The 18,051-nt window shown below is 34.6% G+C and overlaps 2 protein-coding genes across 2 annotated transcripts; one reads left to right on the top strand and one right to left on the bottom strand.

Annotated features, from left to right (window-relative positions):
* Positions 1-519: 519 nt before the first annotated feature.
* On the bottom strand, positions 520-6,476 carry LOC143455147 (translocating chain-associated membrane protein 1-like). The gene is made up of 10 exons (XM_076955067.1): positions 6,271-6,476; positions 4,285-4,369; positions 4,085-4,194; positions 3,771-3,887; positions 3,528-3,617; positions 3,285-3,409; positions 3,044-3,154; positions 2,753-2,896; positions 2,040-2,191; positions 520-1,891 (listed from the first exon to the last, which is right to left on the bottom strand). The coding sequence occupies exons 1-10, from the start codon at positions 6,391-6,393 to the stop codon at positions 1,833-1,835; spliced, it is 1,116 nt and encodes a 371-aa protein (XP_076811182.1). The 5' UTR covers positions 6,394-6,476; the 3' UTR covers positions 520-1,832.
* A 5,870-nt stretch (positions 6,477-12,346) lies between these two features.
* LOC143446331 (uncharacterized) lies at positions 12,347-17,881 on the top strand. The gene is made up of 2 exons (XM_076945926.1): positions 12,347-15,928; positions 17,113-17,881. The coding sequence occupies exons 1-2, from the start codon at positions 15,806-15,808 to the stop codon at positions 17,248-17,250; spliced, it is 261 nt and encodes an 86-aa protein (XP_076802041.1). The 5' UTR covers positions 12,347-15,805; the 3' UTR covers positions 17,251-17,881.
* Positions 17,882-18,051: the final 170 nt, after the last annotated feature.

The raw sequence follows: 18,051 nt of genomic DNA on the forward strand, positions 1-18,051 counted from the left end.
TGTTTTTTTCAAGTGTAGGACAAAACGTTAATTATCATCTTAATCCGGTGAAGACGAGCTTGTTTAATAATTTTATAATAATAATATTAATTTATTTTATAATAATTAATAACCTTGTTTAATAATTACTGACAAAACTTTCAACAAAAGCCTTTTCCTTTCTGACTTAGAAAATATTTGAAGTTATGATTGAGTGTTTTTACCCAATGATTTAAAAATGCATAGAAGCAAGAAGCGTTTTCCATGTCTTCTTTGCTTTAATGAAATCAATTGCTGAATTAAAAAGCTATCAAAAATTTGATAATTGCATTGGTCTCAAGGAGTCCGGTTTAGACATAGATGTGAATTACTTTAGCCTTTGTAATTACAGAACCCAGTGTTTTAAATACTTTCTGACAACGAACAAAGTAAACTGAACAGAATACAAATGAACCTAAATAACAGAATGCGCATCTAAAACGGTTATTGATTGCGGAAGCTGACTGTATACTGTTACAGCAAATACTGAACAATCGAACATACTGTTGCAACCAATTTTATTCTGTTAATAAAGGGTAATAATGTATGCTTATCTTCATACAGTTCTACCACCAAATCTAGAGACTTTCGTTTCTTAAAATCGAAAAACATATCCGCAAAATGATAGCTAACGAAATGGCACATACTCAATGACAAAAGTTCCTTAAATTACTGCAATGAAGCTACGCCAATAAAAGTCAGAAGCAACAAAGTAATTTTGCCAAAAAGTTCATTTTTGACGTTATGAATATATGCAATCGTACTTCCTAGGTTTCCTGGATCACCACCTAAACCACCATCATTTACCAGAGCAAGAAAAACACATACAAGCACAAATACGCCCTTCACAAAGTTCAAGCTGCCCAGATCAATCAAGTATGTACCAGTCTGTACTGAGACCACAATAAGCACACTATACCCCACAAGTGAAATGCAGCAAACTGGACTGTGCATAATGATAGCCATAAACGTGCAACTGGACGGCGAAATTAGACGACAGATCAGTGATGGGGAACGTTTGGCAAGCGAATCGCCACGACTTCATGGTCGAATTAGAGATTCAACTTGGAAAAAAAACTTAAATGTAAATATCTAACCATTTTGTTCAGGCTTTATCGAAGGAAAGCATTTTTAGCCATCTCACTATAGTAATTGATAACCACTGCAAAACAGACCATTTAACTGGAATTCATAAAATTCTCGTAGCCCGCCTAAGACAAATAACTATCTAAAGAATTGTCCACGAAAAAAGGTTCCCCAAACCTGCGTTATATGCTAAGTGTTACCGAAAGTATATATGAAGCCTAAACCCACTTAAGCAAGAAATTTAAGGACAACAATGCTACCGTTATTCACATAGGACACAAGCAAGCATTAAAATTCAGAAAAAAATGTCCATAAAAATACATACTGTATGGCGAAGTAGCAATTAAAACGAGGTGCTTTACGTGATCATTGTGCCACATTAGCAACAGAACTGCTTCTCACGATGAGCCAATTTGCACTAAAGAATATACCACCTTTAATAAAAGTTATGTATTATTTTGCAAGGTCAGTTCAAAAAATTTGAAATTACACAACATTATCAGAAATTTTGATTTGCATATAAAATTACTGTGTCATATGTGTTTACAACATTTCAGAATAATATTTCATGCTACTATCAAGTATCAATGTTTGAAAGTCATATGTAAATAATGTAAAATGCGTGGTATTTCAAATAAAATCTTGTGCCAAGACATAATGTGATAAAATAAACTTAACACCGCTGTCGTTGATTGCCCCACTAAATGTCAAAAAATGGCTGCATTTTATTAATTTTTCTTCAGTTTGCCTGAATGTGTTCCATTGCCAACGTCGTCAGATTTTTTCTCTGTAAAAAAATAAAACATGGTAAGATAAAACAGGATTTTGAGGTTTGAAGCGGACAAGTGGTAATGGGTATTTCTTTACAACAACGTTATTTAAAGGTATTTTCGTCTGATGACCACCAAGACATTCCGCAAACGAATTCAACTTACGTGACTTTTTAGATTGCCTTGGTTTTGTCATAGACAGGGCGGCAGTTTTCTTTTTCACTAACTTCTCCTCCCTTCTTCGGCGCACCTGCAGTTGAAGGAATGGCCACATCAACCACGCTTGTAGAAGACACAGACTGGACAGTGATGTCATCCTGAACAAACAATCGAACATCCAAATTTGGAAATTAGGTATGAAACTCTGAACAAATCAATGAGAAAACATACAAAGAATAACTACGATCTAGTACAGCGTGGTCCAACTTCTTTTCATCGCGGGCCAAAATCAGAAAATTTTTTTATCTTGCGGGCCAATGTTTTTAAATTAGAACTGAAGAAATGTGAAATTAGAACTGAAAAACAATGTGACATTGATATTAGAACTGAAATGAGAACTGAAAAAAGTTTTCATTTTTTATTAAACCTGAAATTAGAATAGTTCAAAATTTAGCTATAAAATGCTGATCAATGTGACATCTGCAGTCGAGGTTCTTCCTCGACAATAGCCACTCTCAAAGCTGACTATCAGTTCGCGGGCCAAAATATCGGTACTCGCGGGCCAACTTAGGCCCGCGGGCCTGCAGTTGGACCACGCTGATCTAGTATATAATGCATTCAAACAAAAATGTGCAGTAGATACTAAGGCAAATTATTGAAATATCTCCGTAATATTTTAACATTAAACAAGAGATTAAATAAAAACTCTTCAGTTTTACCGTATAAAAAAGGAGTTGTAATTTCCAGAAGCAAAATCTATTCCTTGATTCTCAGCGCGGCCAAGCCCAAACCAAAACATTAAAAATCCCAAAACTAAGGTAAATAATCTGACCACTGGAAACACAATACCCCAGAATTTAAACCTAAACATAAAAAGTGAACATAATGTAGTCAACGGATTGGTGTGCTTGCAATACCTTCAACATATTGATCAGTTAAAATCTCAAAGAATTACAAGCATACTTTTGGCTGTCATACGTTTTACGCTAATATTGCACTTCAAAGATTACCCATATTTGGCAATGTCGTTTTTCTCAGCATAGTACAACATGCGTGAAGCATGGAAGACTCCTTCAGCCATGTAATGCATTGCCATGAGAATGACTGAAACTCTCCAAAAACTTTGAAATACAAAAGCAAAACAATATTTGACATTGCAATAAAATAAGCGATTTCTTGCATTAACGTGACAAGAATGCTAATCTTGATAGAGAGCATTACATAATTATGTTTGATCGAAAAACAACTTACTGCAAAATATAGGCACCAGCTATAAATGCAAGATGCAGGGAATAATACTGAACCCGAGCAGGAACTTCCTCCTTGCGAGCTTTTTGAAAATACAATTCAGGATACATATGAACCCAGTAGGCAATCTGTAAAATTAACACAACAGCAGCTAAATTTACTTGACCATATAAAAGGGTAAAGTATAAAAGCAAGATGTGCCGCTTATCTTACCAAGACCACCAGGTGTTAAAAATCAAAACAAACCTGTGCAATGAGAAAAAGTTTGTTTTCCCATTTCATTATGGAGTGTGGATATCCCTCCCACAGTGATGCAAGATTTTGAAAAAAACCACTCTAATGAAAAAAGTTATTTACATTAGACTTGAGTCTAAAGCATTACTTACAGATAAGCAATTAAGTAATTTATATACTATATATATCTGTTATATACAGTATGTATATTATTTACCAAACCTGAACACAAAACATGAAAAATAGACAGAAAACCTGAATGAGCTGATGGATAGCCCATCCCGCAGATACAATGCACCAAACCACAATCTGACCGGATTCATTGAACTTGCTATTCTTTGTTTTTGACAGATGCAGCTTTCGCGAAATTTTCTATGACATAAGCACTCATAAAATGCAAGTGCTTCTGCAAAAGCCATTATTACCACGGCATGGAATATTTCACTCAACCTTAAAAATCTCCAAACCAAGTTCCAAAAAATATAATACAAACAACAAGTTTTTGTTATCCCAACTATTAATATACATGAAAATAAAAACTCAACAAAATCAATAAACCAAACACATACATCAAGAAAATACTCCTGAATTACTGCATGAACAACAGCAATCATCAAGGCAGCAAACATGACAGTGAAAATATCAAAGATGCCTCTTTCATATTCAGATGCTTGATATTCTATAAAACAGTTTGAAAGAACATTAACAAAAATCACGATTACACTACTCAAATCAAAACCTACGAAAAAAAATTTAAAAAACAACCCACCATTTAGTTCTTTTTCTCCTTCAGTTGCATTCTTTACGATACCATATTGCAGGAAAATAAACAAGCGGCTGATTTTTGCAGTAGCCTGCAAACACACTGACAGTTGTAAAAATTTTGAAAAATACTGCTGAATTTTGGTCCCATTCAAATGTAAATTGGGTCTTTGTTAAACAATAATGATTACAAATGTATTGATAAGTTCAAATACAAAGTTAAAACATTGCAAATATATTATATACTTGTTTATAGAAGGGGTAGGCAAACTGTTTGACCAAGCTCATAAAAAATCACATATTCGCATATAAATTTTCAGGCAAACTATGATCGATGTCATTTCATGTGGTTTTAGCATTTCCGAATTAATTTTCTGTTTGGTAGCTTTATCAGAGGAGTTAGGCTGTCTGTTTGCTCTACATCTGAGAGATGACATCACCTGGTGTTGCAAAAAAGGCAAAATGAATATGTTCCGGTATATCTGGGTCTGGACATAAGCTACATGCAGAAAGCAATTGATGAAGAATAACTGTCGAGTATGAGTCTTTCCCCTATCTAAGGATGGATATTATGATAATAACCTACCACACAGGGAATGTAACTTGCAGTCGACTCCTTTTTGCAGGTCCACCACCTTTTGGTGTTCAGTAATGAAGTAGTTAAACTGAAGTAGATCCTTTCTACTATGGCTACTTAAGTAGTTTTGTTCATGGGTGCTTCTCCTTTTACTTAAGTAGTTTTAGGCAAAAATAACGTATTTCAGTAAGTTTACCAAATACGGACATAGAAAGTAGTCAGTGTTTTAGTTCGAAGATAATTTGCAGTAATTTTCTTTTGAAATCACATTTGCACAAAACGTTTATATACAGTCTTCAACTTGATTTTGACGTAACAATGCCCTGACGAAGGACTGAAGTATGTCTGAAATTATTTTATCTTCATAAAATTATATACTTCTCAATAGTTGTATTGCTTTTACCAAGCTCTCGGTAACTTGTGCTTTCACAACCTCATTATCAACTTCGATAACTGCTTCTTACTTGAGTAGATAAAAATATTCTACTTCATACTTGAGTAAATGTAAATAACAATACTTCCACTTGTAGTGGAGTAGTTTTTTCGGGAGTAACAATACTTCTGCTTGAGTAACTTACATGGTTACTTTGACCACCACTGCCTATATGCTCTAATTTTAAACCTACTTATCATTAATATTGGTAGTTGATATTATTATTAATATTGATACTGACTGACACAAAAACAGAATATGCAATAAACTAATATTATGTTGTTTTCAAAGTGTGTATTTTCGCTGATTTTTTCCCAGGTAAAGTCAAAATGGATTTCTCTGCCACTTCCTACACGTAGCAGTAGGAAGATTAAATTATAATTTTTTTCTTATGGAAATAAAAATTTTCTGCATTTTATTAAGTTTGGTTCAACAGTATTAATTACTTTTTTCACATTACTAGTATTTTTGACCACTAATAATGTGGGTGTTAGACTTGACTTCCAGTTTCATAGACACTGTTGATAAGCTGCATGAAACCTTTACTTGGTCCTAGTTTGCCCACTACTGGTATGTACTATGGCAGGGGTGGGCAACCTTTTTGAACCCGAGAGCCGCTTTGGTTGTTAAATTTTTACTGACGAGCCAAGTCATAAGAACTTATGACGTCATAAATAGTTTATGTCGTTTAATTGTTCCATATCTGAATTCCTCAATCGAAGAATATCATTAAATTTGGATAATTAACAACTTGTCATCAATGCTGGCCTAAGTAAGGAAAAGAAAAAGAGAGAAACGTTCATAAACGGTACTCTTGGTAGCCTTTACAATTTTTTTGAAATTTTACGATTCGACTAGAAGAGCCGCAAAAAACATGCCGGCGAGCCGCAGTTTGCCCACCCCTGTACTATGGTATGCTACTGTATATTACAACACTGAACAGTAGTTATCAAACATTCCACTTTCAAATTTTTACTGCTTACTTCAGATACTAATCCAAGGACTATCACAATTGCTACACAAGCCAATATGTCAGCATGATTCTGAATGACAAACTCATGGCTCATCACAGGTGGATTTTTCGGCTTTTTTCGTGGCATTCCCATGATTATGTTTATTGATGCAGCAGAAAGACACGTTTAATTTACTTGATCACTTCTAATATACAATACTCTGAATATTAAATTTTATTTGAAAGTAATCGATACTGATACATATAATTATTGTAATTGATGAATTAAACGGTGCAGGTAAGTATGACCAGACTTAAAAATCAATATCTGTATAATTAACGTTATCTTGTCAGAGCAAACCAAACATGAGACTGATACGAATTAATGACGTGACTTTAAGTTAGCTCCCGTTTTGAAATTTGAGTCTAGAAGTGCGCTACCAATTTTTGGCAGCCGCTACTCACAACTATTTTCTGGCAAAAATTATACAATCATTGCTAAAACTAAAGGTTGCCTTGGAGTATGCAAAAGTGAAAGTGCAACCTGGATGGTTCAAATAAAACCCCATCAAAAGAAACACTACCCTAGGGATCAGAATCCTGTTTCTGTGGCTAGGTTGAAGGCACTGCAAAGCAGGGCCTAATATAGCCAACATAAGACGCTTTGTGTCAGGAAAAATTGAGTCGCATTCCCACCAGGGTACTGTTTATGTCACAGTTATCGGTTTAAAACAAGGTTGAAAAATCAACCAAGCAAAACACTTCAACACTCACAACATACCAAACCTAAACATTAATAGGCTAGGAATGCTACATTTTAAATAAGGGAACTTGAAAGTCAGCTAAAAACATTTTAATTACATTGATGGTCATTGAATTTCAAAAACGCGACAAACAGACTTTAGCTTCAAATTTTGTTGTTTTAAGCATGCAGTTACACTGTTTATCACACGTATGGTAATTCAGCCAATGAGACGTAAAATGTTTTTACTTTAGGTCTGGCGACTGGCATATAAGCTACCCTTCTTTTCAGGCTTGATACAGTATTTTTGCCTTCAAAAGCGGCTTACACACTGCTTGATGACTATATACATGTTTTGTATCATATTTATCTAAGCAACTTTTGCTTTTATGTTGCATGCTATGCTGACCACATATCGTAACAACATATCAATAAGTTGAATGTATAATAGGATCGGAAGATTTGAGAAATTGTAAAAATGAAAATTAGGCAACATTTTGTTGATAACTTTGAGGGAAACCTTTACAATCAGTTGGGAACAGTATATGTATATTCACTACACAGTTTTCAAAATTCAAGAAAAGCCTTCCATAATCTTGAGAACTGCAGAAAGCACCTGGTGCATCCTGATTTTAGCCGTCAAGCACCTGGTCACCCTGAATCTGGCAGTTATGCACCATCGAAATCTTGTTGAAAAGTGCCAAGCTTTTTAGCCCAGCCAAAGAGTAAGCTATATGACATAAATTGTCTTAAAACAACTAAAGGAACTGAGTATTTCATCAAAAGTACATCTTTCAACCGTTAAGAATATGAAGTTAGCTTAGGAGAAGGGGTATATGAAAAAATTTATTCGAGATATTCAGGTTCAGGGTTTAATTGAAGTATTACTTATGACCCGATTTTCCCGACAAAGATTGTGAGGGTCTCTTGTACTTTTGCACTCCGAATTAAAGCCCGAATTGAAAGGAATTATGAGGTAATAGAAAAGAAATTATGACATAATAACTCCTCAAAACTCAATCCTCATATTCCAGTGCAAAACAGGGGGGGGGGGAATATTCTGGAGGGGCTTAAATTTCACACCAGATAGCATAAATAAGATATTATTTTTATGCATAAATCACTTTGATTTATTCATTGACTGTTCAGAAACATTTCTGTGAGTGAAATCTAAAATTTTACGAACAACAAAGTGAGCAAAAATTATTTAAAAGCAGTCTACAAACGTTTTTGTCTGAAACGTTTTGCACCAAAGCCTATAGCTAAGGTGGACATATGATTGGACAATAATCAAGTCAACAACTCGACTTGAGCATTAATCCATTGGATTACAGTTCAATCGATCAACTCATCGATCGACTCAATAATCCATTCCCATTTTGTTAAATAAAAGATTATTATGGCGCTACAAACATGTAACTGGTGTTACAACAAAAGTTTATATCAAAAAATATGGTCAACGATTTATAAGGAATATAAAAGTACGTTACAATGCGGTTAACTCTATGCAAGTATAGTCCTACAATACGCACAGATCTATTAATTTATGCCCCAGCGGATTAAACAATGAACTACAATAGCTTATTTTGGTAACATCTACAAATATTGGCTACGAACCCACGGTGCAAGTTTTGTTTCGTGTTCTTTCTTATTAAAATTATGACGTAAAGACCTAAAGAATTTATGACGTATGCAGAAGATAGCGGGACAAACAATCAATGAGGAAAATGGTGTTTGAATAAATGTAAAACTACCTAATAAAAAAATGAATAGGAAAAGGAAATTATAACCATAATCCATTAAGATAAAAATTGCAATTAATGCCTGACAAACCAGTCTAATTATGCTTGTGAAGCCACGCTACACGTCTTAGAAAATGCCAGCAATTCGATTTGAATCAAATTAAAGATAAAAGTTTCAAACATTGAAAGGGGAATGTTATGACAAAATAATGTTTATTACATCACAGTGTTGTGAATAAAAAACTATACATTTTCTAAAAAGCAGCAAACACACGAGAAAAATACTTTACTGAAGTTACTGCTTAAAACAGCAAAGCACAACGTAGGTAACATCAAAGCTTTTACAAATTTTGAAATGATACATAAAAATGAAACTGTGCAGTCATTTGATGGAATCGAAAGTGTAATTACGTGAGTAAAAAGGTTTTATAAGCAGTTAGCTTATTTCGTCGGCCATATAGGTAGTGAAAAATATGACGGAATCCGAAGAAAAATCTTGATTAGTCTGGAAACAAGAATATCTAGTAGTTGATGAGATTCGGCCAGTACCTTGTTGGAGCCAAGAGGAGTAATGGTTGGCTCGGAAGTTAATTTTTCATTGAAGAATTTCTGAAACTGGAGGGTAGCTTTTATAACTGAATTCTCAACAGCAATCAGACATGGCATGGCTTGGACGTACACAGAAAATCTGTCAATGCAAGCTGAACTGCTGCTTTTGTTTTTAAAGTGTAAATCTGTTCACAAAATGAAAAATGCTCACACTTGTAAACAATGCTTGACACATCTTTCCAGGGAGTGCAGCGCCCCCCTAGTTGAGGGCCTGGTGCAAAAGTGAAAGATACCCGATTGTGATACTATACCATATGTGGCTAGGCTAGCCTATGTATAGCCACCAGTGGTTCTGTATGGAAGGAATGCAACGCAGCTATCTCATGATAAAATAGGTCAATAAAGCTTTTTTGTAAGCTAGCTAATTCCCAAACAGCAATATTTGGTGCACACTTTGCGCTGCCTAATAGGCCTAGTGCACACCAATCTTTAAAATTTATGCTGTCCGGTGTACAAAAAACTTCATTCCATACTGGACGTATACGCTGCCATCATGACTATGCCGCATATAAATCCTAAAGTAAAAGGTAGCTAGGTTTACCGTTTTTTATGAACAGAATTTGTACCAATCGGCAACTGATCCACTCATGCAGATAGGCTATAAGGCTATAAAGCCTAGGCTAGCACAGCGATACATTGCCCAATAGGTTAACCCAAAACCTTGCGTGGTTCGACACGTAACACGCTATTTTCGTTTACTGGAGCGTGTCGAAGACCATAGATATCCATAGAGAGAAATCAATAAGGGATAACAATGCTTCTCAACTGGGAAGCTTTTCTTGGGTCTGCGGAAACAAAGTGCCCTGTATGCTGCGCAACTGTGAAATTTAACTAGTAGCTAATTAATTTTCATCATCAATTAAGATTTTCGCGCAGTCGCATTCCACTTAAAGGCAATAAAAATTTTCTATGTGTTCTTTGGGTAAAATTGACTTCAGACATTGCTTTTTGCTGTTATCATGTATCGTAATATGTTACTGTAGCATAGTTATCGTAATCACTAGTGTGTATACGCCATAGCCGGTAAAATGTAAGAATGTAAGATATTACAAGCGTCAGCACGGCCACCAAACCCAAATTACAAAAAACATAACTTAAACACATTAATACACAACAAAAGTTAAGCTGATAGTTTGGCAGGACATAAGCGTTGTGTCACCGTCAAGATGGTACAACGATTGTCATGCTACATTAGTGTATTGGAACTATCTAAAGCCAAAGGCTTTATTTGGCCTTGAAAACTCCATTGTCTATTTAAGTCTTGACTCCGTTGTTTGTGCTATCTCTTTTTGTTTCATCTAACCAGCAAAACATTCATAAAAGTCCAATTCTTATATTCCGAAAATGTAGTAGTACTAACTATATATTAAAAGAAATCGTGCACGTACAATTTCTCAAAACATACATTTTAGAAGACGCTTTCAGAAGACAAGATTTCAAAAGAGACATTTTAAAAGAGATAGCCAAAACAATTTCTTTTTATCGCCTTGTGCCATAGTCATTCAGAGTAGGCCACCTGTTAAACGTCACATAAGTGTGTCATAAAATATTTCATTTTTAACCACTAACAATCTGACAACACTTTTACGTCACATAAATATTGCCAACAAGAACACGTATAAATTCGTAACATTCTAAGTGAAAATCAAGCACTTGAAAGGCCCTACCCCTACACAACTTATTTAATAATATGAACAATTTTTATTTTTAAAAGTCACTGCAAATGCCACAATGGAACCAACTTGTGTGTCTCGATGGAAGAAGAAAAATCCCACTATAACAGTGGTTCCCAACCTTTTTTGGTGTCGGGGCCGAATTTCAAACTTCAGCGTAGGTATGGAGCCGCATGAAAACACTCAAGTAATTATAACGAAAATCTTAAAGCATGAAAGTATGTACCAACGAATAGCAACACTAACAAGAAAAATAACACAAATCAATTTAATGTCCAACTTGACTCCAACTCCAACTGACAAGTCAAAAAATAATCGCCCTAACTATTATAAAAAGATTTTTTATAATTTTTGTGGGATTTTCAGGGGTCAATGAGAGCCGCAAGAAGGCTAGCTAAGAGCCGCAGTTGGAAATAACTGCACTATAATGAACTACATCCAAGTAGGGATGTGCTGCGAGGAAGATTATTCGGGTTCGTGTAAATCCGAATATCATGAAGGTCGACACGAACGAATCCCGAATCTATTCGTATAAGAACCACACAATAAAAACGTGTTTAAAAAAACGATTGAAAAAGCAAAATCGTTAGGAAAACGACCTTCATTGTAAGTACTGCTGACTCTAGTTTAGCATTGTCGGGAAACTAGATCATCATTTTTAACAAAAGTCTGTAAATTTATAAGTAATATTGTATTAGGGTTCGCCATTGTTGGTATTCGTGTTCGCCCGAATCTTCCATAAAGGCGATATTCGGCGAATCTATTCGGGTTTGGGTTCGTATCGGCCCATCCCTACATCCAAGAGACCGGAGTTTCGTTCAGGTGGCCTGTGGAAAGTACATGATGAGAATCTTTTACACAGGTCGTCGTTGCTCAGAAACAATAGTCAATTACGCACTTGTGCAACGCAGTATGATTATTATTCATTTCCATTTATGCCAATAAAGTAATTCCTCCCCTATCGAAAAGTAAACAAGTATAAAACCACTTTATGAGGCAATGCGGATTCAAGAATTATTTCTAAAGCAGAGCGAAAGAGTTTATGCAAACCTCTCTTAGTCTAAAAATGTAATTTTGATATAAACAAATTTGTTCATTTAGTTTGTAAGTTTTAATATCATTTGTCATCAATAGTCCATTATTAAATACAATATTCGAACCGGAGTAAGATAAAGTGTACATTCTGTAGCATAGCATATAGTTGTTAGTACTGTAGTGTACAAGTGCACAATCAGATGACGTCACTATTTGAGTAGCTGGGAACTAGTATACAAAGGTTTCCTGTGGTTGTGCAATGGTCTACTACTCTACTAGACTCCCGTTAGTCCCGTAGTCCCGTATCCGAGTAGCTAAGATAAGTAGGCCTAGCACTAGCCTATCAAAAGCCTCAGTTTTCACTGGTTTGTTTAATTGACGGTTAAATCGCTATTTAGTTGAACTAGTCTAGGCCTGTCAGTTGATAGTAGCTGAACCATCTTAACAGAGTTTATAGTGAAATAAAAAACAAAGTATAGATATTAACTTTGAAGGGTAACTGTATATTTCATTTTTCTACATATTACAGCTATGCCTACAAAAAATGTCAGAATGCTGGAATGTCATTAAACTTTAGGATGTCACTATTTCATCGGAAAAAATTTTCCGATCGAAGCTATTTTGCACGGTTTCTTGTTTACCTAACATAAATTTTATAACATATTAGCCTAAATCTACCTTCCAATATAGGCTAACGCTTACTCCAATAAAACCCTAAATAGCTTAAGTCAAGGCTTTTGGTATATCCATTCTAACCTAACCACCTATTTTAACAACAGACTGCATGATCTACATAGGCTAGAATGAAATAGTCAAACTTGGTAAACTTTAAGTCAGATAAGTTAAGAAAATATGACAAATATAGACAAGCTTCTATAAGCTATAGACAATACTTCTGTACTTATTTAAATTTTATTCTTTATCATTAGGTTTGTTTATAAAACTATTGAAGTGTTGCTCGAGGGTTGCTCAAGTCTGACCAAAATTCTAAACCTTACTGCAATAAAAAGTTACCTTTCCAATAGACTAGTGCAGTGGTTCTTAAACTTGGGGGCGCGTAACATTAATAGGGGGGCGCGAGAGATGACAAACTGTCTATTATATGAGCTAGGCCTATGTCTAAACATGCTTTCTTGACTTTTGCTAGCCTATAGGTTCATTTTTACTAAAATTTTAAAGTGTGTCACGATGGCAATTGTACTTTTGAAATTTGAATTTTGAAATACGTCAATGGTTACGTCATAATATTTGGTGTCTCTCCGCATTGTTTTCGTTTACTCATTCACGCACTCCTAGCTCGACTAACTGTTCTCTTGTGTTCTCTTTTTGCGGTGACATGTTTTTTTTTCACAACGGGGGCTGCGTAACAAGAAAAACTTTTACAAATGTATCACTTGTAGAAATACTTAATTTACACTAAAAGCATTTTTTTTAGTTTTACAATTATGATGTATACAGAAAGCCAGATGTTTTTGCTACTAACCTGTAAATATCCGATCAGTTTACGACGTTTTATTTTCGAGTCATTAACGATTGAAAATTTGTGTGCAGTGTCGGCCACACATAATAAAAATAGTAATGTCGCACACCCGGTTTAAATAGGGTAAAACCAACGTCAGCCAATATTAAAACCGTAAAATGAAGTAAAACTTAAATTTGGTATTGATTTAATAACCAGGTATTTTAGTAATTAAACTAATTGTATTGACACAAAATGAGTGGATAAAAGAGAAAGTATGACCAAAATTATCTGAAGTATGGCTTTATAGATACAACAGTGAACGGAAAAGTCGTACCGCAATGCGTGATATGCTCAGAAAAGCTAAGCAACGACGTTTTGAGACCAAGTCATTTGCAGGGTCATCTTCATGAATATAAAGACAAAACCTAGGAACAAATTTGACTGTGAAGCCGACCTAAGATGTGCATTATCTTCTACAAAGCCTCGAATTAAACGTTTGGTTTCCCAAAAACAACTAGCCTACATCCTTCACATTAATGAAAATTAATTGAAAATAAATTGTTGTTTTGTTTAATGCTTTTTTATTTTGCAATGAGGTGGGGCACGAAACTTTTAGGTACCGTCAAGGGGGGCGTGTGCCAAAAAGTTTAAGAACCCCTGGACTAGTGGTTCCCAACTGGTGGTCCCTGGAATGCTTTTTAGCTCTACTGGAAAGTTTATATGATGCACTGGATTTCTCAGGTGCAGAAAGTTGGCTTCTGCGCCAATTGTGTCCATACACCAAACAGATTATATTATTGAACCCAGTGTATGCCTACTATTAATTGAACGTTTCAATTGTAACGAAAAATGGCTTTTTGGAATGAATGCAGTGGTAAACTTTCCAGGTCTGATACATCATCATACATTACGTCAGAAATTTCATGTCATAATGCAAGCATTAGTCTATGTCTGGGAATAAGTTAATACAATGATCAGGCAGGGACGCAGAGTACACACAATGAAGATGAATTACTGCTTCTTCTTTTCTTTAATTGCCGATTTGGAATTTTAGTCAAAAGTGTGTTGTATTAATAATCGACCTTGTGTGTTCGTGCAAAGTTGTTAATAAGGTTTGCATTTTTTAGTTTGAAATGTAGTTTAAAAAACAATAATCAGAGGATATGGACCTTATACCACTCTCGACATCGAACAGTGTGTGAGCAAAAAAGAGCACTAACGATGAGTGAAAAGAAAAGAGAACTACATAGTTACTAAACAAAACCTTTGTTTTATGCACATGAATGAGAGTTTCTCTTGTATTTTTTTAAATGATTAGTATGGTTGATCTTCTTCACAATAAATTGGACATTGTTCTTTGGATTTTTTTTTCTATCAACATGTGATTGGAAGCCACTATTATGACCTTGAAGCGGATTTAGGAAAAAATAAAATTTCTTTTATATGGAACATCATTTTGGTGATCCAGGAAAGTCTAAAACTTTTTCTGACAGTCCATAGCTGAAAACGAGTTGAGAACCACTGCAATAGAGCCCAAGTTTTGAGTTCCAGCCATAATTGTTTGGCTGGTAAATTTTTTTCAATCGCATATACTTCACAATAGAAAATGTCGACCTACTTTGATTCTGTTTTAAATTGCAAGTGTTTTGGGAATCGGATTGTAAAGATTTAGCTCAAGTGAGTAGCATAGGAATTTTATTGCAAGATAAAAATTTTTTTTAAATATTTTAAGTAGTTCTTATATTATAGCAGTTTGTATTCTATGCACTGGTCTTGTTATATCTGCTGTCTTGAAACGTGGTCAGTGTAGCATGCCATGTAAAATGCATAAGAGCTTGCGTGGTATCTGTGACGCGTGTGAGTGTAGTGCTTTAGTTCTAGTTGATTATTTTCAACTTTGCTTTACATGCAAAACAAAATCAATCCATGTAACTTCAACTTAATTTTGAATTTAACAAAATATGCACAAATATATTATAAAAAAACATCAAAAAAATGTTTTGTTAATTGAAGGACATGCTCACAAACATTAAAACATTGTTATTAACAACCTAAGTAGCAACCGAGGTAATTTAATAAATTATATTCGTTTACATTTAGTTAAGAGGTATATACTTCTTAGTTATCCTTAATCAGAAAGCCAACAGAGTGACTGTAAAAATCAAGTTTTGTTTACCTGCAGGGATATGCTACTGGGAACTGCTGTGCATCTGTGCACGACTGAATGCTTATTCTGTAGTTAAGTTTTTTGGTTAAATTGTACCTATAGCAAAAATATTGAATTTGTTTGTTAGAAATCAAGTATGCCATTTCAACGTTTGCTTTCAGTGTTTCTTAGCAACCCACGTTTAGTGGAAACTCTGTCAGATACCAAATTAGTGCGGCGGGCAGCTCAAATTTCTGTTGGAATGTACAACAGGTTCAAGGTATGTGCCACCCGTTATTGTTACAGTGCAGCATTGGTCTCTAAGCTTGTTGAACAATGAGCCGCATTAATCAAAACGGAGGGACGCATCAAAGAAGAAAGTTGAAGCATTGCAATGTAAAAACTTTATCTTGAATTGTGAAAATATAGACGTTTTTCGAATTACGGCCACCATCTTCTTTGAGTGGCAAAATTTTTTAATTGCCTGTATGTAACTATAATAATTAATCATTGACCCGCTTTGATTCTTAAATCGCAAGCGTTCTGGCCATCGCCCTTCGTATTGTGAAGATTTATCTCAGTTGTAGATGAGTAGCATATGTATTCCTTTACACTATAAAGAAAAAATATAGAGAAAATGTCGCCTAGCTTATTAATATCGATAAGTCAAACTTGTACGTGGGATTTACAGCACTGTAATACAAAAACTAAGCCACATTTTTTATTGTCCAGTAGAAATTGGCTAATTGGACACCTCTGGGGAATTATGAAAAAGTGCCGAATTAGTTCGAAAAGGGCTGAAATATGAAAACAGGTACTAATAACATACGGACACGGACAAAACACATCCACACTGCCACTGGTCATTAAAATTAGTTAATTCATTCCATATACAGCAGCCTATAAAAACAGAGTCATTCACACAATCAAAAAATTTTTTTATTATAAACTCACACATTCATACAATTAATATGAACCCATCACTTGAGTTGTGTTTTGTCATAGGCCTACATTACTTAAACACATGTTGCCTGTACTTTAAGAGAAATACTTAATTAGACGAACAGCATGCTTGTTGGGCATAAAAGAAAGGTGCCAAAATATTCGAACTTTAGAATTATGCAAAGTTGAACTAAACAAGCTAAAAAACATTGAAATGTACTCTGTTTTTGCTTTATTACATCACGATCACATGAAATTTAGTCTGAAATCAGTCAAAACCTTTATGATTTATCAACCGCAAGGCGTGTTCACAGCGTTATTTTTTTTTGCCAAGTAAACAAGTGCAAGCAAAAAACGAAACAATTTGAGCACCTTCACATCTTGACAAACTAGTGCCGCTCTTTCAATCGTTTGCAAAAATTGAGCACACTCGTACATAGCTCTGCCAGTTTGGAGACCTTTGCGTTACAAAGTTGTGTTACAATAGCTCTTTTCAGCATGTTATAATTTTCTTGATCATAGGTTGCAAGTATGGGGTTTCAACAGAAGAATAATCTTATAAAAAATTCATCAAGAGATTCAGAAAATGGGTTTTTCTCAAACTTTAAAGATGAACTCTTAAAGGAACATAAAAAAATGAAAAAAGAAGGAAATTTATGAAAGAAAGACTTGTTTTAAAAATGCTTATTTTGTTAGCAAGATATCTATGTTGTATTATTAATATATTCAATATCATAAGTGAAAAATCTTTGTGTTCAAAGTATTGTTTAACATGATGAAGTTGTCAAATCAGCAAAAATGGCTTTTATTGGTACAGTATATATTTCGATAACTTTTAAAAATACTTCTTTATATTGTCATTAATAATGCCAAGAGACTGTTACTTAAAGACAGTTTCAAAAAAGTACCAGTAATAAGGTTTACTTTGAAGTATGGGTTGAGAAGAGACCTATGATTGATAATGAAATCGCTCAAGGTTAATGTTGGAAGACGGCAGGAATTCTAAGTTGGTCGCTTGGGTTTGCACTAAATGTGATTTGCAGTTTGCAGTTGACTAACATCGCGGCTTCAACTGCAATGCAATCTTATTTTCTCAGTACACTGGATTCAACTGACACATACTCGTAGGTTAACATAATACTACTGAAATCACATAACCACCATGATGGAATGTTTCACGGCTTTTTATGTGACTCAAATGCCAGTAATTGTGAAGTACTATGTTTGTAGCATACACTCATGCAGCGGAATTGGTTGTTACAATTAAATAAATGTTGTTATTTTTGCTTGACTTACGTGACATTTTCCCATGACCAGCTTGGCTCAGGACTACGTACACAACAGAATAAGTATAACTTATGGGTTATTTAATTCCATTTTAACCAATGCTTGGCGATTTTTCAGGTCATCTACCCAGATTTTACTAAAGTTTTGATTAATTAAGAACATTATGCATAAGGT

This window comes from Clavelina lepadiformis, chromosome 1 (genome assembly GCF_947623445.1).
Source record: "Clavelina lepadiformis chromosome 1, kaClaLepa1.1, whole genome shotgun sequence".
In the NCBI taxonomy this organism is placed as follows: domain Eukaryota; kingdom Metazoa; phylum Chordata; class Ascidiacea; order Aplousobranchia; family Clavelinidae; genus Clavelina; species Clavelina lepadiformis.